General features: G+C 34.9%; 2 protein-coding genes across 8 annotated transcripts in view; one reads left to right on the forward strand and one right to left on the reverse strand.

Annotated features, from left to right (window-relative positions):
• pdss1 (prenyl (decaprenyl) diphosphate synthase, subunit 1) overlaps positions 1-10,195 on the forward strand; it is a 15,679-nt gene extending 5,484 nt beyond the window's left edge. Inside the window, exons 3-8 of the mRNA XM_016276101.1 lie at positions 2,734-2,845; positions 3,271-3,380; positions 3,466-3,546; positions 5,173-5,286; positions 6,823-6,903; positions 9,609-10,195. Coding sequence (XP_016131587.1) covers positions 2,734-2,845; positions 3,271-3,380; positions 3,466-3,546; positions 5,173-5,286; positions 6,823-6,903; positions 9,609-9,749 — 639 coding nt within the window. The 3' untranslated portion in view covers positions 9,750-10,195. The remainder of the gene's footprint in view (positions 1-2,733; positions 2,846-3,270; positions 3,381-3,465; positions 3,547-5,172; positions 5,287-6,822; positions 6,904-9,608) is intronic.
• Positions 10,196-12,165: 1,970 nt separating this feature from the next.
• The window catches only part of abi1a (abl-interactor 1a), an 86,075-nt gene continuing 75,546 nt past the window's right edge, over positions 12,166-22,694 (reverse strand). Inside the window, exons 7-11 of one of the 7 annotated variants that reach the window (XM_016276014.1) lie at positions 22,215-22,304; positions 17,890-18,084; positions 15,980-16,066; positions 13,867-14,052; positions 12,166-12,606 (exon numbers count right to left, since the gene is read on the reverse strand). In XM_016276014.1, coding sequence (XP_016131500.1) covers positions 12,431-12,606; positions 13,867-14,052; positions 15,980-16,066; positions 17,890-18,084; positions 22,215-22,304 — 734 coding nt within the window. In that variant the 3' untranslated portion in view covers positions 12,166-12,430. Of the gene's footprint in view, positions 12,607-13,866; positions 14,053-15,979; positions 16,067-17,850; positions 18,085-22,214; positions 22,305-22,694 lie in introns of all 7 variants that reach the window. The other 6 variants (XM_016276016.1, XM_016276020.1, XM_016276015.1 and 3 more) reach the window with 6 other exon arrangements.

Consider the following 22,694-nt stretch of genomic DNA (forward strand, 5'->3'; position numbering starts at 1 on the left):
TACAGGTGCATCTTAATAAATTAGAATGTCGTGGAAAAGTTTATTTCAGTAATTCAACTCAAATTGTGAAAGTCGTGTATTAAATAAATTCAATGTACACAGACTGAAGTAGTTTAAGTCTTTGGTTCTTTTAATTGTGATGATTTTGGCTCACATTTAACAAAAACCCACCAATTCACTATCTCAACAAATTAGAATACTTCATAAGACCAATAAAAAAACATTTTTAGTGAATTGTTGGCCTTCTGGAAAGTATGTTCATTTACTGTACATGTACTCAATACTTGGTAGGGGCTCCTTTTGCTTTAATTACTGCCTCAATTCGGCGTGGCATGGAGGTGATCAGTTTGTGGCACTGCTGAGGTGGTATGGAAGCCCAGGTTTCTTTGACAGTGGCCTTCAGCTCATCTGCATTTTTTGGTCTCTTGTTTCTCATTTTCCTCTTGACAATACCCCATAGATTCTCTATGGGGTTCAGGTCTGGTGAGTTTGCTGGCCAGTCAAGCACACCAACACCATGGTCATTTAACCAACTTTTGGTGCTTTTGGCAGTGTGGGCAGGTGCCAAATCCTGCTGGAAAATGAAATCAGCATCTTCAAAAAGCTGGTCAGCAGAAGGAAGCATGAAGTGCTCCAAAATTTCTTGGTAAACGGGTGCAGTGACTTTGGTTTTCAAAAAACACAATGGACCAACACCAGCAGATGACATTGCACCCCAAATCATCACAGACTGTGGAAACTTAACATTGGACTTCAAGCAACTTGGGCTATGAGCTTCTCCACCCTTCCTCCAGACTCTAGGACCTTGGTTTCCAAATGAAATACAAAACTTGCTCTCATCTGAAAAGAGGACTTTGGACCACTGGGCAACAGTCCAGTTCTTCTTCTCCTTAGCCCAGGTAAGACGCCTCTGACGTTGTCTGTGGTTCAGGAGTGGCTTAACAAGAGGAATACGACAACTGTAGCCAAATTCCTTGATATGTCTGTGTGTGGTGGCTCTTGATGCCTTGACCCCAGCCTCAGTCCATTCCTTGTGAAGTTCACTCAAATTCTTGAATCGATTTTGCTTGACAATCCTCATAAGGCTGCGGTTCTCTCGGTTGGTTGTGCATCTTTTTCTTCCACACTTTTTCCTTCCACTCAACTTTCTGTTAACATGCTTGGATACAGCACTCTGTGAACAGCCAGTTTCTTTGGCAATGAATGTTTGTGGCTCCTTGTGAAGGGTGTCAATGATTGTCTTGTGGACAACTGTCAGATCAGCAGTCTTCCCCATGCTTGTGTAGCCTAGTGAACCAAACTGAGAGGCCATTTTGAAGGCTCAGGAAACCTTTGCAGGTGTTTTGAGTTGATTAGCTGATTGGCATGTCACCATATTCTAATTTGTTGAGATAGTGAATTGGTGGGTTTTTGTTAAATGTGAGCCAAAATCATCACAATTAAAAGAACCAAAGACTTAAACTACTTCAGTCTGTGTGCATTGAATTTATTTAATACACGAGTTTCACAATTTGAGTTGAATTACTGAAATAAATGAACTTTTCCACGACATTCTAATTTATTGAGATGCACCTGTATTTATAGACCCATGTGTAGATATATTTAAGCAACATCTTAGCATCATGTAGTATAAGCCTACGCTCACCTGTATCTCATTGGCCAGTGCCATGTCAATCATATGGCTAAAGGAGTCACTGACATCAGTAAGGATCTCGTGAATGGCCTCCTTCATGGATTTGAGGAAGTATTCATCCTCAGTATGAAGACACCTGAGGAGTAAACACTGTCAGTTATACGTGATTTGATCTTCACTATGAGAACTTCAAGATAATGAAAATAGGTGTAAGATGCTGTGAGACGGTGTGTTGAGTTCTTCACCTCTCAGTAATGACATTCAGCTCCATGCACTTCTCCAGCAGTGATTTCTCATACTGCCATGAGAGATGAGCACAAAGAAAATCAAACATTCAGTACTTTAAAATATTGAGTAAAACATTTTGCAAGGTGTGAATATAAACTACACAATTTGGATTTGTATTTTTTTTTTTTGAGAATAATCTTACATTCACATTTACATCATTTAGCAGACTCTTTTACACAAAGCAACTTACAAATGAGGACAACAGAAACAATCAAACCAACAAAAGAGCAACAACATGTAAGGTCTGTGACAAGTCCCAGTTAGTCTAATGCAGCTCTTTTTTTTTTTATTTTTATTTTTTATAAATCATGTTTTTATTGTGTTAGTTAGCTAGTATTTTTTAGTTATTTTTTACCTAATCAAAATAACCCAACTGCAGTTTGATTGAGAATAATTGGAATGCACAATGAAAAAACATGATATTTGAAAATGATCTTATCTTATAAAAGTTATCTGCTTTTGCAAATGAACTCCTTTTTTTTTTTTGCAGTGTAATTAGAAGTTACAGTTAAAGTTATTTCCATATTCTAGTAGTTTGGAGCAGAAGCATTCAAAGCATACGAATTATATTAATGTTGCAAGTTTTATTTTTAAACTTGAAACATTGCTAATATAATACATTTACATTTAGAGACTATATCGACACACTGTGTTCCTTTCAATTTATTCCCAATTTTGTGTGCTTGGTCTTATAAAGGTCTTTTTAAAATTTGCCTGTTGATGTTCAGTGTGAAATCTGATGAATTGTTCTTAGTGATTTGAAAATAAGCAACAATATTATTATTACATTTTTTTTAATCTGGAACTGTTAGGCTATCCTGGCTGGAGATTTCATTCTGTCAGCGGCATCCATGGCATTAGCACGTATTGGGAACACTACAGTAGTGTCTGTGCTGTCACAAGTCATAGAAGACCTTGTGCGAGGTAAGTCAGTCTGGATTTGATTTATGATTAGGGCTGCACGATAAATCGCATGCGATATTTAACACGCATCTTGTCAGAAAGCCGGTTCTGTAATCAGCGGTAAATCTCCATCACGTGCGTGCTTTCACATTGAGCAGCATTAACTACACAGAGCCGTTGTTCACTGACGAGCTGCACAAAAAACGCGCGAATATGAACGTGGTTTTGCACAGCTTGTCAGTGAACAACAGCTCTGTGTAGTTAATGCTGCTCAATGTGAAAGCACACACGTGATGGAGATTTACCGCTGATTACAGAACCGGCTTTCTGACAAGATGCGCATTAAATATCGCATGCAATTTATCATGCTGCCCTATTTATCATGCATGTTTTATAAAGTGGAACTTTTTTAATTTTTTTATGTATTTTTCGTTGCTAAATTCCAGGTGAATTCATGCAGCTGGGGTCTAAAGAGAATGAAAACGAGAGATTCAAGCACTACCTTGAGAAAACCTTTAAGAAGACCGCAAGTCTCATTGCGAACAGTTGTAAAGCAGTATGTACGTTCTGTCTTAATAATAAGATGAAGTTCAGAGCTGAAAAAGAAGTTAAACTCCAGTGTTTTTTCATTTGAATTGTAGGTGTCAATTTTGGTGAATTCTGATCCTGAGGTGCATGAAATCGCCTATCAATATGGACGAAATGTTGGCATTGCATTCCAGGTAATTTTCAGACGTATGTGTGAATTTCTCTTGGGTTTTAAATTTATTTTGGCCCTATCATTTATGTGTATGTGTATTATTCCATTATTTAAATATCATCACTATTTATTTCTGTAATTCATATTTATGAAGCACATATGAACGTTGCCTATGTACATTGCCAATTTATTTATTAACTTTCTTTACTGAACAATGCAAAGAAACAGCTTTTTTTTTAATTAAAAAAAGGCGAGTAAACAGTCGGCAATAAAATAACAAATTATAAGCAGTTACTAGGGCTGTGTATCACCAGCAAAGTCACGATGCGATACATATCACGATACATAGGCCACTATACGATACATATCACGATATGGGCTGTTGCTAACTATTGGCAGAGCAGGCACTTGACCTCTGCATTATGAAGGGCCTCCATAACTGTACCACAGTACAATATAGGTAATGGCATATATTTCATGTTTACATTGGGCACTCCCCACCAGGTACAATATTCTGATTGTTTGCATCTTGTTTTTAAGCCCATAAATAATAATGTACTCATTCTAATAAATTTATATTGTAATGTACTAATATATTAAAATCATCTTAACATTGCTGGTAGGTTATCATTGCACAAATCAACACATTCTCTACATTAAAACAAAAAAAAATTACAAATTAGAAGAGTTCTAAACTAATGCGCTGTCTTCACTGTAAGTTACCTCACGCACACACACGTTTAGTCACTAGATCATGCTGCGTGCACACAGACATTCTTTTTAGCGCTCAGACAAACTTTTGAGCTCTGCCCCGCAATGTTATCAATAAAATAGCTTAATCGCTGAAGAGCTACATTATCTTTCTCAACAAGGAGCTGGCAGCACTAGCAGTTACTAGCACAAATAAATAGAATAAAGATTAAAACAAACAAATTAAATAGTGCTTTTTCAGGTAGCTTTAAAAGTAGTATTCAACGAAAGTTATTTAGTGAAGAGCAGCTATTTTTTTTTTTTCCTTTTGGTTTTTGATTAACATTAAGGACACAGACAAGCATTAGACTGCTGTCATTTTAAGACCTAATGCACAGATCCAATATAACCAAACATGCATTTTCTTTCTCAACGGTTTGCTTTCACTTAAGACATAACTGTGTATTCTAAGACTGTGAATACTCTATATTTTGTATGTATTTGACCGTTTACGCACAGTGAGCCGCAAAAAAGAACTCGATTCTGTACTATCAAAAGTTGTGGCTGTTGCTGTGGTCTCTTTTCACAAAGCTAATAATGGCTGTTTTGTTGGCAGTTACAAATGTAGGAAATGAATATAGTTAATTATTAATGAACTGAACGTGATCAGTTGAGACTTCATCTAGTTCTTCTAGGTAAAGCATCAGTGTGTCATTTCTTCAGAAGCAACACTAAATAGACTTCTGTAAATACGTTTCAAACACTTCAGCCTGGAGTTGCTCAGACAAACAGGTAGATTGCAGTTCTGTTTACTACACAACCATAATAGTGTAGTAATTATCCACCGCAACTTTAAGCATTTCATTAAAGTTCACATAGTTTTATCTTAAATTATGATGTTGTAAGAATTGTGTCATGTAAAAGTCAAGTAAAAAGTTAGTTGTGTTGTGTTTTTCAGCTTGTGGATGACATTCTGGACTTCACTTCCAGTGCAAAGCGCCTGGGGAAGCCGTCAGCTGCCGATCTCAAACTGGGTCTGGCCACCGGTCCCGTTCTGTTCGCTTGTCAACAGGTATGACTGCTGAACACACCTGTGCTCTCACAATATGATGTCACTTCCTCAAGTACAGATTCGGGGGAATCGGGTCTAATGTTTGACTTGGTTTATTACAGCTATAAACGTAACTGTAACACAATCTGTAGCTTTGTTTTTCTAAAGTCTTCTCAACCATACTCGCACTGATTTCACTCTTTAGTTTCCCGAGCTGCATGCAATGATAATGAGACGCTTCAGCTCTGATGGAGATGTGGATCGAGCCTGGCAATATGTCCTGAAGGGGAGAAGGCTTTGTGTTGAATTAGGGCTACAAAACGATTAATCGCAAAATAGAGTTTGTTTACATAACATATATGTGTGTGTACTGTGTATATTATTTATGTATATATAAATACACACACATGTATATATTTAAAAAAAATATTTGTATATATATATTTATATTTATACTTGACTTGTATATAATTTATATTCTATATACGATAAATATTTTGTATATAAATCTAACATATTTTCCTTAATGTATACATGTATGTGTATTTATGTATACATAATAAATATACACAGTCCACACACACATAGTATAGTTATTTAGTGAAGAGCAGCTATTTTTTTTTTTCCTTTTGGTTTTTGATTAACATTAAGGACACAGACAAGCATTAGACTGCTGTCATTTTAAGACCTAATGCACAGATCCAATATAACCAAACATGCATTTTCTTTCTCAACGGTTTGCTTTCACTTAAGACATAACTGTGTATTCTAAGACTGTGAATACTCTATATTTTGTATGTATTTGACCGTTTACGCACAGTGAGCCGCAAAAAAGAACTCGATTCTGTACTATCAAAAGTTGTGGCTGTTGCTGTGGTCTCTTTTCACAAAGCTAATAATGGCTGTTTTGTTGGCAGTTACAAATGTAGGAAATGAATATAGTTAATTATTAATGAACTGAACGTGATCAGTTGAGACTTCATCTAGTTCTTCTAGGTAAAGCATCAGTGTGTCATTTCTTCAGAAGCAACACTAAATAGACTTCTGTAAATACATTTCAAACACTTCAGCCTGGAGTTGCTCAGACAAACAGGTAGATTGCAGTTCTGTTTACTACACAACCATAATAGTGTAGTAATTATCCACCGCAACTTTAAGCATTTCATTAAAGTTCACATAGTTTTATCTTAAATTATGATGTTGTAAGAATTGTGTCATGTAAAAGTCAAGTAAAAAGTTAGTTGTGTTGTGTTTTTCAGCTTGTGGATGACATTCTGGACTTCACTTCCAGTGCAAAGCGCCTGGGGAAGCCGTCAGCTGCCGATCTCAAACTGGGTCTGGCCACCGGTCCCGTTCTGTTCGCTTGTCAACAGGTATGACTGCTGAACACACCTGTGCTCTCACAATATGATGTCACTTCCTCAAGTACAGATTCGGGGGAATCGGGTCTAATGTTTGACTTGGTTTATTACAGCTATAAACGTAACTGTAACACAATCTGTAGCTTTGTTTTTCTAAAGTCTTCTCAACCATACTCGCACTGATTTCACTCTTTAGTTTCCCGAGCTGCATGCAATGATAATGAGACGCTTCAGCTCTGATGGAGATGTGGATCGAGCCTGGCAATATGTCCTGAAGGTGAGAAGGATTTGTTTATCTAGAACCTTTATACAGTGTGTGTCATTAAGAATGTAAGTCTATCCCTCACAGCCTCGTCATCCATGTTAAATTCTCTGTGACCCTGGACCACAAAACCAGTCACAAGTGTCAATACTTTAATTTTGAATGTGATTAATCGCGATTAATCATTTTGCAGCCCTGTTGTATTAGAGTGAATCTCATGAAGACATGTCCAGATTCCATTTCACCACTATATAAAAATATAGCACTAAGTAGTAAATCAAGCATTTAAAGGGGTCCTATTATGCGTTTTCACTTTTTCAACATTAGTTAGTCTGTAATGTTGCTGTTTGAGCCTAAAAAAAGATCTGCAAAGTTACAAAGCTCAAAGTCCACTTCAAAAGGAGATATTTTATTTAACAGAAATCACTTTTCAAAAACAGCTAACCGATCACAGCACGCACTGGCCCAGCTAACCGATCACAGCACGCACTGGCCCAGCTAACCGATCACAGCACGCACTGGCCCAGCTAACCGATCACAGCACGCACTGGCCCAGCTAACCAATCACAGCATATTTCGTATTTCAGAAGGCGGGACTTCATTTGATACAGGAACTATTCGAGCCGTTCATGCTAGACTGGGGAGAGAGGTGTTGTAATAATGTCAAATATGTGAAAAATAATGTGTTTTTTCGAACAACCTAGTATGAGAGCCTGTTCTGGTACACCTCCAAAACAAAATCAAGACTTTGTAAAAGAGCATAATAGGACCCCTTTAACATTATAGACCTTAGTCAGGGAGGCTCCATATTTAAAGGGACAGTTCACCCAAAAATGAAAATTCTGTCATTAATTACTCATCCTCATGTCGTTCCAAACGCATGCGCTGTGCCTTGTTTACATTGAGGAAAGCACGCGCATGCATCATAATACTCTCCAAAATGGCACTTGAGTGACACGGAGAAGAATAGTTGAATAAAGTCGTTATTTTTGTTTTCTTTGCGCTCAAAAAGTATTCTCGTAGCATCATAAAATTACGGTTGAACCACTGATGTCACATGGATTATTTTACCGATGTACTTGCTACGTTTCTGTGCCTTGATCGTGGTAGTACCCTTGCTCTCTATAGAGAGTCAGAAAGCTCTCGGATTTCATCAAAAATATCTCAATTTGTGTTCTGAAGATGAACGGAGATCTTCTGGGTTTGGAAGGACATGAGGGTGAGTAATTAATGACAGAATGTTCATTTTTGGTGAACCTGTTTAATGTTTGATAGAAATGAAAATACTGAGGATTTACCAATTTTTCAGCTGAAGAAATGTCTTTCAGTAGACAAAGCTCCATAAAAAGAGTTTTTGAAATTGTGAGTTGTGAAAATGAGATGATCTAGAACCTTTATACATTTCTTACATAAATATGTTAACCAAAAATATTTACTCATTATTTTGCTATACTACATATACTATAATATTTTCATAATGTATATTTATTGCATAACCTTAATACATTTTTTTTGTTATATTAATGAGAATACCATTTTTTGTATGATATTAAAAAGGCTTTGTTTTAAGCAAAAAATAAAATGAATAAAAATAAAATTAAATAAAAAATAAAACCTCTTTTTTTTGTGGTGAGATATTGAAAAAGTAAAGCCTTTGACAAAGCAATAAAGAAAATGGACAAGCGGGCAGAAAAATGACTTGCAAAATGTTTTTTTGTTTTTTTTAAATGCCAATTAAAATGTGTATTTAAAACATATTTCATTTACTATTTTGTTTCATTTAACTGCATTCAAAAACAAATTCACTTACATTTGTATAATTATCTTTCAATTTAAGAAATGATTTGATTTAAAACTGCATTTTAAAACGAATGAAATGGTTTTAAATCGGTCTAGTCTTAATTAGTCTAAAACATAATGTACATTTTTATATTTGAATTAATATATTCATTAATTAATTGTGACCCTAGACCACAAAACCGGTCATAAGGGTCTATTATTTTGAAATTGAGATTAATACATCCAATAAGCTTTCTATTGCTGTATGGTTTGTTAGGATAGGACAATATTTGGCTATTTGAAAATCTGGAATCTGAGGGTGCAAAAAAATCTAAATATTGAGAAAATTGCTTTAAAGTTGTCCAAATGAAGTTCTTAGCAATGCATATTACTAATCAAAAATTAAGTTTTGATGTATTTGCGGTAGGAAATTTACAAAATACCTTCATGGAACCTGAATTTTTTTATTTTTGGCATAAAAGAAAAATCGGTTATGCAATGTATTTTTGGCTATTGCTACAAATATACCCCAGCGACTTGAGACTGGTTTTGTGATCCAGGGTCACAATTAATAGAACATATTCCTTCATTTTATATGTAAGTGAGGTCTCATAGTCCTCCTCAGGAATATGCCCTGGACAAGTTTTTAATGTTTCTTGCGATTCATCCTATTAGTATAGCTAAAGGATCATTACAGAAGTTTCTGTAAGTAGCTTTGAACAGCCTCACTCATCTCTGTTTTCACACACACACACAGAGTGACGGTGTGGAACAGACTAACTACCTCGCCCAACACTACTGCCAAGAGGCCATTCATCAGATCAGCCAGCTGCGGCCGTCGACAGAGCGAGACGCGCTCATCCAGATCATTACAGAAGTTTCTGTAAGTAGCTTTGAACAGCCTCACTCATCTCTGTTTTCACACACACACACACACACAGAGTGACGGTGTGGAACAGACTAACTACCTCGCCCAACACTACTGCCAAGAGGCCATTCATCAGATCAGCCAGCTGCGGCCGTCGACAGAGCGAGACGCGCTCATCCAGCTGACTGAGCTGGTGCTGCGCAGAGACAAGTGAGCCTGGACGCAGAGCTCCACACTCAGGCAGCTACACCTCTGCAGGACCACGCCGGGGCTTCAGAGATCAAACAATCACATTTACATGGTCACTGTATGCTTGACCGTACTGTAAACACACAGCCCTGACCTCCGTTAACCTCTGGAGAGGTGCTCTACTGGTACGGAAGAACAGAGAAACTCTGTGAAATCATTGTAATTCCAGGTGTAGCACAGATGGAGGTGCTACCGTCACGTGTGTGTGTGTGTGTGTGTGTGTGTGTGTGTGTGTGTGTGTGTGTCTATGTGGATCCTTAAACATCCGTCCACACTAGGAAAGGCCAAACATCTTTGATGTCGAAGATGTTCTTGTTAATGTACTTCAAGTGTATCAAGTGCTTAATAACAACCAAGGCCTTAAACCTCACTGGCTATTTACTCAAATTAAAAAACGCTATTTTTTTTAAAGTAAACCACCTGTTTGACTCTTACTTTCCCATCTTGTCCCTATTAGGAAAAAAAAAAAGAAACATTACATAAAATTGACACTGAAATGTATGTAAAAATCTAGCAATTCTATTTAGAATGTCCCTAAATGTAATGTTTTATGTATAAAAAAAAAGGGGAAAAATGTTAATTTCTATAAAGTAAAATGGCATTGATCAAACTTTACTCAAAAACTGATTTTGGTAAAAACATCTCAAAAAAGGAAAAATAAAAAGGCTCATAATATGCCTTTACTAGAAGTAAAATTGTGTAATAAACAGATTGTTGTGCTGATACTAGTAAATTCTAGATTTTGAATAATATTTGTTAAATAATCTTATTCTTGATGGGCAGCTTAGACAAAAGTTGAATTAAATGCTGAATAAAGTTTACCGTGCAACCAAAATAGCATTATTAACCGCATGCTATAAAAATCTAGCAATTCTATTTAGAATGTCCCTAAATGTAATGTTTTATGTATAAAAAAAAAAGGAAATTTTTTTTAATTTCTATAAAGTAAAATGGCATTGATCAAACTTTACTCAAACTGATTTTGGTAAAAACATCTCAAAAAAGGAAAAATAAAAAGGCTCATAATATGCCTTTACTAGAAGTAAAATTGTGTAATAAACAGATTGTTGTGCTGATACTAGTAAATTCTAGATTTTGAATAATATTTAAATAATCTTATTCTTGATGGGCAGCTTAGACAAAAGTTGAATTAAATGCTGAATAAAGTTTACCGTGCAACCAAAATAGCATTATTAACCAGAAAAAAAAAGTGTTTTGTGAGACTTTTAATTATAAACAAGCCTGAAATACAGCAGGACCCTTGTTTTAAAATGTCTAGGTTTTATATACTTGATGTTTCATATATATATATCGTTTAATGAAATTAATCACATTAGGCTGTTTTATGATTTTTTTTTTTTATTAGGATGTTTGTAAATTTCATAAAACTTAGGGACAAATCTATTTTTTGGTCACTATTACTAATTTTTATTACATTTGGTTAATGTATGGTAGATGTAAATTTGAGTCTGGCTCTACATTCATTTAAAAAAGGTAACACGTGGCCGAAAATGTTAATGAACAGACACACATTTTACATAGAATGATTTATTATAAAAGGCTGTACAATTACATTTCAATTAACATAAATACAAATTCTGAGCTGAGACGAGCCTCAGTGCAGATGGAATTCAGCTGGAACACTTCAAATGTTTCAGTGTGACAAAAACGAGTCTGGAGGCATTAGCTCTGAACACCTGAAATGACTGACAGCTGTCAGATGAAGTTGAATGAAATCTCTGTAATCAGTCGTCAGACACTGAAACAGCTCAAAGAATGGAAATAGATTAAACATTAAAAAAAAAGAGGAATTGATGCCAGACCTGAGTTGAGTAACTAGTTCAGATCTCAAGATGATACTCAGTTCATTGTTCAATGCGCCAACCACAGTATTGGTACTTTAAAAAAAAAAATGAGTCCAGCATCGTAAGAATTGTGATTTGTATTGATTAGAGACCTTTAGATACTTTACAGACTAAATATTAAAGCTATCCATCTACACAGAACTCATGTTTGTTCACTGTAGCAAATACTTTAGTCATTGTGGCATTTACTAAAAAAATATAAACATGGAGGGAGAGAATTTGTTGAGTCTTCAGGAAAAAAGAAGAAAAAAAAGTTCTGTGCTTTGCATTTATTGCAAAAAAAAGATATCAATATTAAACTAAAAAGTAGAGCATAAGAAATAAGTACAAATGCCTATATTAAAAAAGTGTACTGTAAAGAATACAAAGATGAATGGAATTTAACGTTTAGGTTACAATACATATTTCAATTTTGTATGCATGCTTTACGTTCAGATTTTGATACACTTTGGGGCAATGACGTGGTGCTTTAAGATAAAACACAAAGTAATTAGTTCATAAGATGAGTGATTTTTACATCCAAAATGTCCAAACAAATGTGAATGGAGAGATCAAGGAAATCAAATAAATGGTCGACTTTGTTGGAAATGTCATAAAAGCATGTTCACATGTTGAAGATACTGTGATTGACATTCACTACAGACACCCACAGGCTAACTTTCCTTTTATGTACACTGACTTCCTCCGAATAGCTGCTCATCCCGTTTGCCCACATCCACCCATCCCCACGGAGTACAGTTCATTTGTGAGGAACAGCGCTCTATACTGTGGTCCGCTCTCTTCAGTCGGTGTAGTGCATGATGGACTCCACGTAGTTTCCGGGAAACAGACCAGTGACGCCGTTGCAAACGCCCTCGAACCAGCCGTCGTCGTTCTTCCTGACGATGTAGATGATGGCTCCTTCCATGAAGCTCAGTTCATCAGCCTTATCCTTGGAGTAGTCGTAGATGGCAACCACTGCAAAGATTCAGGTCATGGGAAATATCAGTTATTAAACAATGAGCCACTTCAGACTCTGCACTATATTAAGGGTGTTCTTAGGCAACAACAGTATGATAAAAGACACTAATGTTCAATAAAGAGCTTTATTATTATTATGCCATTTTATTTAATAGCATGTTACTATTATGTTTTCATTGATATTATTATTGATATACGTATTATTCATAATAATTTAAATACTGTTTAAGAAGTTACATTATGTTAATAACTAAATTAAATGTTACTACTACTAAAACATATAAATCATTTAAAATGATGCTATTACATATTATTATTATATATAGCATAATTTTAAATGATTTATATATTTTTTAGTAGTAGTAACATTTAATTTAGTTATTAACAATGTAACTTCTTAAACAGTATTTAATTAAATATATATTAAATTATATAATAATTATGAATGATACATATATCAATAATAATACTATCAATGAAAACAAGTTACATGCTATTAAATAAAATGGCATAATAATAATAAACATTTTATATTATATAAATTATATGGTAATTATTTCAATAAATATACAATGTTTATAATTAAATGTTAATAGAATTAATGTCAATAATAATATTCTTATTGGTAGACATACCATTAATAATTTCATTAAATATAAGTTACATATGTTAAAAACTAATCAAAGTTAATAATAATAATAAAATATATAAATCATAAATAATTACAAATTATTTCAATAAATATACATATGTTTATAATAATAAAATGTTAAACTAAATGTCATTAATATAATGAAAATTATTATTGTTATTATTATTTAAATAATTGTTAATACTTAAAAAATAATATATTTAAAAATATAAAGTTACATATTAATAAATGTCAAATATAAAAATGTAACCTCAATAAAACTAAAATATAAATAGTTATGCAAATAAATAAAATGTTATGTATACATGTGTAAAAGGTAATAAAATAAATATAAAAATAATGCTAATAAATAAAAAAACAACATTACATGTTAATAATAACATTTTTATTATATGTGTATACAAATGTGTGTGTGCATATAAATGTAATCTAAGAATACATGTTAATAAATATATAAACAATGTTAAATATAGCAACAACACCACCAATAAAAATAAGAAAATAATATAAATAAATATGATATAAATTACTTGTCAATAAAATACAATTTCAGTAGAGAAATAAAACTAAGTGGTATTCAGTATTGATGTTTAAAAACACCTCACCTTTCTCAATGTAGGACTTGGGGGCCCAGTGAGGGTCTCCATCTGCATAGGGGTCACTATACTGCACTACAGCTGCCTCTTCCTCTTCAAAGTCGACTGGCGGAGGCGGAGGCGGAGGTGGAGGCGGAGCCTCGTCAAACATGGGCATGTCATCAGGGGGAGGGGGGAGAGTCGGGGGATCTGCAACTGACATCCAGCAAACAACAGCGTCAGCTTCAGACACAATAAAACCACATGCTCCGTGATGGAGAGATGTGCTGGGCATGCGATCCAGCAGCTCACCGTGAACACATGCTCATGCACACTGGTTAGTAGACATGCATCAACAACAGGGAAGTTGCAGAAACACTCATGTCTGCTGGAGAACATGCATCACACAAACACATCTATGGATCTAGGGAGATTACGGTCTATGTATCGCAGATATCAATACTTACCAGACTAAAATGGAACAGAGTTGAATTCAATATCTAAAAGACAGCAACACTATGAAATCTATCCTCCGTATACGACATAATACACAGTACACACTCTACACACTCAAACTAGAAAAGGGTGCTCGAGGGTCTGAGAAATTTTGAAGACAAAAAATAGAATAGTTAAATGTTAACCTGAGTTTAACTAAACCTTTTTTGATGATATTTTAAACTTTTTTTAAACTTCAACTTTCTAAACTTTCATATTTCCATTTTATATTGCTTTCTACAATCTGGTGGGAAATGATTTGCTCTACTGACGGCAGAGTTCTTATTGTTAACTAAAACTATTAAAAATCATTTTTGTTAACTAAAACGCTGAAATTAAATGGATGAAAAAATGAATTTAACACTTCAATGAATTAGAAATGTTTCCTTGTCCACTAGTTAAATTCTAGTCAAAACGAGTTACGTTTAAATAAATACATAAATAAATCTTAAAAACTAATCAAGCACATAACAAAACTGCAAAAAAAAAAAACGCATTAAAATTCCATTCAAATGAAAACTTCACATATAAAAATAAGCCTAAATTAAAAATATACAATATTATAATAATACTAACATAACACCGATTGACATTTTTTATTATTTTGTTTTATACAATGTTAACAATAGGTTAAAAATGAATTTGCTTTGGCCTGATTACAGTGACATGATAAAAATAATATAATAAAATCATAATTAACAATTATTAAATTATTACACAAATTGTACATAACATGTAATTATTTTTTAAATAATAATAATAATAATTATTATTATTATTATGACGCCTAAACGTTCCTCATAAAATATAAATGTCAAATTATATTTGAAAAGATATAGCAGCTTTAATATTTGGAAGCACATGAAACCAAAATGAACTGAACTTGATCAAGCTATCATTCCTGTCTAAGAATAACAAGCTGATCAGACAGAGTTCAGTCAGCGGTCTAGACGGCTTCGTGAGACATCCTCAACACAATACCAGAATGCATCAGGAGAGGGCGAGCAAAAAAACACTTGGTGCTTGTGTGATGACAACTTTCTGAGAAATAAAGCGCACTCGGAGAGCATTTTTGTTGCAACTTGACAAGTTGTTCATGCGACCTTGTATTAAATACAAAACTTTCAGCAGAATGCGAGTTAACCGATGCCGTTCCCATGATGCATCAGTGTTGTTTAGCCCTACCTGAAGCTTGCTGGGTATAAATCAAACACAGAGCTGTACACAAATGTAGCCCAATTAATGAATACAGAGTGTCTAATATCACATACAGGGGAAGTCTATAAACGAGACCCGCTTTATTGCCACTGAATACGTCTGAGATTAAATCCCAATATAATCCAGAATGTAGAACATGTGCAAATGACAAAAAAACAATGAGTGCCTTTCAAGAAATCTTTCTGCAAACAGTCTATTAAGCCTCTTTTAGGTTACATAAAGCAGTACACACTTATGTAAATGTTTGACACACTTCTCTGCAGGCTTTAGGCGTGAGGAAAGGCTTTACTGTAGTACGATGTTTGAATCGTGCAGAATGAACAATGTCTACTACAGCACAGACGGATGGATGGAAATGCATGCAGCAAACCTCGAACACATCCACATGCTGGGCTGAGAAACGTTGGGGAAACGAGGCCGTCAGACTTACTGTTTTCCTGAACTCTGGCCACAAAACCTGTGAGCGGGATCTGTGGGGTGAGCTGAGGCATGGGTGGAGGAGGGGGGGCCATAGACACTGAACACAAGCACACCGCAAAGACAGAGACGAAAGAGAAGCAGGAAGAGAAAAATAACATCAGTCCCACATGAGAAAGCTGGGGAATTGTAATCTTATAGAGGAATCTTATAGATATAGACAGACTGGTACATTTTAAGTTGTTTGTAATGGACTGGAAAATGATTTGAAATCATTTTATAGAGATCATTTCTAGTGACTGTGTTTTAGTATCATTGATATACTATTATAGTTTTTTTTTTTTTAAATATGTGACCCTGGAGCACAAAAGCAGTCTTAAGTCGCTGGGGTATATTTGTAGCAATAGCCACAAATACATTGTATGGGTCAAAATTATCGATTTTTCTTTTATGCCAAAAATCATTAGGATATTAAGTAAAGATTATGTTCCACGAAGATATTTTGTGAATTTCTTACAGTAAATATATCAAAACTTAATTTTTGATTAGTAATATGCATGGCTAAGAACTTCATTTGGACAACGATTTTCTAAATATTTTGATATTTTTGCACCCTCAGATTCCAGATTTTCAAATAGTTGTATCTCAGCCATCTTATTTATTCAGCTTTCAGATGATGTATAAATCTCAATTTTGAAAAATTGACACTTCAGACTGGTTTTGTGGTCCAGGGTCGCATATTTTGAAATAGATTTCATTTTTTATATTTTCTGGTTTAATGTTAATTTTAGGTAAAGTTTTAGGATTTTGTTGTGTTTTTGTATTTTGGTTATATAATTTTTACAAAATGTTTCTTTCAGTTGTAGTTTGTTATTTTAGTACACCCAGTTACACTCAATGATAATTCAAAATGTTGGCTTGGAAACTTGCTGAAATAAAAAAAATCATATTTGATACACACTTCTTTTATTTCAAGTAACCTTCTTTTTTTTTCTAGTTAACTATAATAACTCTGGTTTTAGTTTTAGTTAACTTTAATAACCCTGGCTGGTAAAATATTGTAGTTAAGCATAATATTTTCAATTTAGCTAGATACTTATTATAGAAATTCCCATTAAAGATTGTATTCATTTCCATGTTTATTTCAGGCCTGAACTGAAATTTAATACAACTGAACTAAAATGTCCAGACAGTTTCCAGAAAAAAAAATACCATTTGAATAATTTAAATAAATACATGTGAAAGTGTGTCTTTACAGTGAAAAAGTAAGTATTTTTTATTACAAATAATAATAATAATAATACAAGTTTTGTATTATAATATACTTTAAAATGTCATTTATTCCTGTGATGGCAAAGCTGAATTTTCAGCATCATTCTAATATGCTGATTTGCTGCTTAAAAAACATTTCTTAATATTTTGTAGAAATTGTGATGCTTTTTTTCAATATACTCTGATGAATAGAAAGTTTGTTAAAATAGAACCAATAGGATCTTTTTCCATGAATGTTGTGTTTCAGTAATACTCTCTCGTTCACGTCTGATGATGATATGATGCTTCTGGGCATCAGACAGTGAGATTTAAAACCTCAGCTTTAATGCGTAGATGACAATAAATCTCCATTCATAAGCAGGTGGCTACCGGCCCGGTGCTCTCAATGCTCATAAATCTGAGGCTTTTGCGGTCTTAATGGCATTAGTGTGTACGGCCGCACACCTGTGGGAAGAGACAGGCTGTTCCCTTCATCGCAGACAGGATGTGCCTAGAAATACCCGGGTATTATGATGCTTAGATATGGCTTTCACCAAGCTAGGGCTGAATTTAAAGGAATGAAACTGTCGCGATGGAACTCCACATGTGATTAAATTGGCTGCGAGTTTGTACGTGTGTCTGTATACTCATGCGTCGTTCTCCATGTCTTACTTGCGTTTGTGCCCCCGTTAACGTGCGGCTGCTGCAGGGAGAACTGGGCAGAGACGGCCGGCGCTCGGCGGTATGTGCCTGTGGCAGAAACCATGGAGACGGAGGAGGTGGTGGAGCTGTGTCGGGAGATCTGCCGAGATATCGTGCCGAACTGAGACATTGGGATGGGCCCGAGACCTGGCCCAGCAGCCACAGCTGTTCGTACCCAGAGAAGAAGGTACAGAGACAAGAGAAAATCCAGAAGAGGGCAGTGAATGACATACATACAAGCAAGAAAAAGCTTCCCGAGATTTATTAGTTTTACTAATAGGCAAACGTAAGAGTGAATCTAACAAAACATGTCATGCACATTTCTAGGTCATATTTCATACATTTTTGGAGGGGGGAAAAAATAGTGAACCTTTTTTGCCGTGATTGCATTATTTTTTACAAAAAAAACACAACAACAAACAAACAAAAACATTTATGCTGCTTTTCATAAAAAAACATCTATGTATTCGTTTTTTAAATGTATTACTATGATACAGTAAAATTACATTACATTATATAACAGTAACGGAAATTGAATGAGAATCTTCAACGAGAACAATGAGAAACTCAAAAATAAAACAGCCAGACAGCAGTGAGACTCTGGAAGACAATGTTTCTAATTTTCTTTCAAATATTATCACAGTACAAAAAAATAAATAAAAATGTAGTGGTTCTAAAACAGGCTTCAAGCAAAATAATGCTAAATTATTTATTTTAATATATATATTATATTATACTATATTTTGGGCTTAAATATATGGATAAATAAATAACAAAAATATTTAAATTAATTAAATTAATGAATTGATAAATGTAACTGATTTTATTGGTTTAATTTAGACTTTTTTGTCAAATTTTTGCAATTCCGACATCTTTCCCTCAGAATTCTGAGTATACATCTTACAATTGTATATATATATATATATATATATATATATATATATATATACGCGCACACACATACATACATACAGAATTTATGTGTTTTATACCGTAAATGTGTCCTATGGTGTGACAGCAAAAATTTTGAAAAAAAAAAAACTAAAACTAACAATGAAGGAAAATCTATCTTATGCTATTTGTATATTATTAACAATTATTAACAAGAAATTAAATATTAATAATAATTCATTATTATTTTCAAAATGTTGCTGTTACACCATAGGAGACATGTACAGTGTATATGTCAACAACCCATATATATATATAGTTGTAGTTGTAGTATAGTCCTGCTTATGTTTACACTGCCAGGGCAGATGGTATTTCCTCTATAGGGAGATTTCCTGTTGACAGTGGGACAGTGAGACACAGTCTCCCTGATAGTGATGGCCGGAACCAAGCGAACAACAAACACAGTGGACAAACATCACTGCGGCATCACAAGCCTTCACCAGTGACATATGATATAAACACAACACAAACATCTCAAACACCCAGCTGTGTCCTGATGGAGCCAGTGAAACCTCCTGCTCTAATCAACAGAATTATGGAATAAGATACTGATTAATACCATATATATATATATATAAAGGCAATTGCGACTTTTCAATCTCACAACTCTGACTTTGTTTCTCAGAGTTGTGAGCTCATATCCTGTAATTCTGAATTTTGAAAAAAAGTCAGTATTGTGAGATGTAAACAGAGAATGGTGAGGGGAGAAAAATAAAAAGTCTGAACTATGTGATAAGTCACTTTTTTATTTTTATTTTTTTATCCCGTGGTGGAAACCAGCTTCAATATAAATATGACCCGGACATGTTTCACCAGATTCACAAAGATAACCCGGGTGTGAGAAACCCAACCTCAGATGAAAACAACATGACCTGCAATAAAACGCACTAAGTTAGAAAAGGCCCTGAGAAAAAGTACCAGGTTTTTTGATTTGTTTATGTGAGTTGTAGTTGTAGTATAGTCCTGCTTATGTTTACACTGCCAGGGCAGATGGTATTTCCTCTATAGGGAGATTTCCTGTTGACAGTGGGACAGTGAGACACAGTCTCCCTGATAGTGATGGCCGGAACCAAGCGAACAACAAACACAGTGGACAAACATCACTGCGGCATCACAAGCCTTCACCAGTGACATATGATATAAACACAACACAAACATCTCAAACACCCAGCTGTGTCCTGATGGAGCCAGTGAAACCTGCTGTTCTAATCAACAGAATCATGGGACAGGATGTTGATTAATACTGTATATCATCACATCAATACACTGGGTTACATAACATTGGGAAGATGTAAAGCAGAAGGAAAACAGTGGCTCTTTCAAAAGAACCTGCAGTGAGGAAGTCTCGGACTCAACACAAAGCTAGATTTTTAAAGGTGGTTGCTAAGGTGTTGCAATGCAGTTTCTAAGATATTCTGGGTGGTTGCTAGGTGGCTGCATTATTCAAACAAGCCCAACCGCGAGTTTCTATGATATATTGGGTTCCAGATGCAGCTTGATTTTTTTCCATGTGAAGGAATAGTCATATTACCAAAAACTTCTGTGAAATTTTGCATGCAAAGTAGGGTCATGGTCTATTGTCAATAGTGTAGCGATGCATACAGCTCCAAAACAAGGAGCTTTACATATGGGAGCTTGTTTCCGCCACTGAATCAAAATAAAAAAGGTAGCTTTCTATCTCAAAGTTCTGACTTTTTTCCCCTCTGAATCACAAGCTATAAACTTGCAATTCTGACTTTTATTTTCTCAGAATCGCAAGATATAAACTTGCAATTGCGAAGTTATAACGTCAGAATTGTGTGATATAAGGTCGCAATTGCATGTTATGGAGTTAGAATATACTCGCAATTCTAAGAAATAAAGTCAGAATTGCAAGATATAAACTCACAATTAGGGATGCACCGATATGAAAATTTTGGCCGATACCGATAACCGATTATTCTTTATTTTTGAAAGCCGATAACCGATATGTTGGCCGATAAATCTATATCCAAATTGTTATATACTTTTTGAGAGCCTGATTACAAAAAAGGTCTCATCATTAAAAGCCACATCCCAAACACTTCAACATAAGCAGCCTAGTTTGAACGGTGTACGTTTTAAAAATATTTTTACTCTCCCATTACCAAATTTAGTCATAAAAAAGTCTTACAAATAAATAAAATTATGCATAAATAATGCAAACAAGTCACTGGACATCATTACACGTGTAAATAATCAAAATGAATGCGCCATAGATCAATAAAATGGAACAGCCTCTGCACGGACAATAATTAAACGGACGAAATACAAACTCATAATTGAGAGAGAGAAAAAAAAGTGAATTGTGAGAAGTCGCAATTACCTTTTTTATGTTTGATTCACTGGCGGAAATGGGCTCAGCCTCTGCACGGACAATAATTAAACGGACGAAATACAAACTCATAATTGAGAGAGAGAAAAAAAGTGAATTGTGAGAAGTCGCAATTACCTTTTTTATGTTTGATTCACTGGCGGAAATGGGCTTCCATACTTAAATGCAGTTTATATACAAGTAAATTAATTTGTTGTTCAAAGTAAAAAATAATAATAATTATAATCCAATGCGAAATCTGTGTGGGATTTTTCACCTCAAGCGAAATTCCCAATTGTGCGGATTCCGAATGACATGACTGTTTTTTGCCTGCAGAATTTCACAAACAAAAATACAAAAGTAAATGTGACTGCAAGTTAAAGGCCTGTTCACACCAAGAAAAAACTATAAAGATAACTAAAACTATCTTAGCATTCAAATCAACTCACAATAACATTTTGTTTCCTGCAGTTTTGTCATCTACGGTTTTAAATGCGCAAGATCGCATTTAAAACCGGTTGGATTCGAATTGGCTTTTTATTTTTCATCAGCTGAAAAAAAAAAAAAACTAATTCTGAAAGTGAATCCAGTGACATAGTTTTCCTTTGTCATGGTCATTATAGTTATGGGGTGGACATCTTTATTCTTATAGAATTAGAGTGATTATTAAATCTCATCGTTATAGCTATTGTCCCTAGTGTGAACAGGTCTTAATTCTACAGGATTTTTGCTGTTATCAGACACCACTAATAATCCGCCCATACTCTCTTTATGAATATTGGGAAAAACTTTCAGGCAGTTCAGAGACTTCTCCACAGTGCATTGATTTAAACTGAAGCAGCACAAAACCACCACCCAAAATAACAAATCACCACCACCATCCCCAGATCGTATCAATTCTGTGACCCATGCTGAAGACCCACAGACAGACAGGTGGACGGTGGGACGGGAACGCTGGTGTTGTCCGGGACGGATTTGCACAGGTGCCGACGGGATTGGGGGAGGGGCTCACCTATAGCAGCAGCTGGCATTGGTGGGCCCTGGCCAGGGAGGGGGGGTGGAGGAGGAGGGGCTGGGGGAGGAGCGGCCCATGAGAGTGTGACTGCGGGGTCAGAACCGGCATATAAGAGAAAACGCATCTTGAGGACGATTCATTCATTAATATCACACAGACATGTAAGCCTCAAGAGGTTTCTTGATGTCTAAGGCTGCATCCTAACCATTCTGTAACCTGGTAGGGGACTAACTGAAAACATTCTACATGGGAAGCACTGAGTGAAGTACATGGGAGACTCAATTTACTTATTTATTTCATTTAATGTGTGTGTGTGTGTGTGTGTGTGTGTGTATATATATATATATAAAAGGGCTGGGTTTTGACACAAATTTCACGATTCAATTAGATTCTTATTCACAAGCTTGCGATTCGATTCGATTCAACATCGATTATTTTGGATACATATCAGGCACAGTACATGCCAAATTTTCTCAA

The sequence above is a fragment of the Sinocyclocheilus grahami genome, unplaced genomic scaffold (genome assembly GCF_001515645.1).
Source record: "Sinocyclocheilus grahami isolate Dianchi unplaced genomic scaffold, SAMN03320097.WGS_v1.1 scaffold98.1, whole genome shotgun sequence".
In the NCBI taxonomy this organism is placed as follows: Eukaryota; Metazoa; Chordata; class Actinopteri; order Cypriniformes; family Cyprinidae; genus Sinocyclocheilus; species Sinocyclocheilus grahami.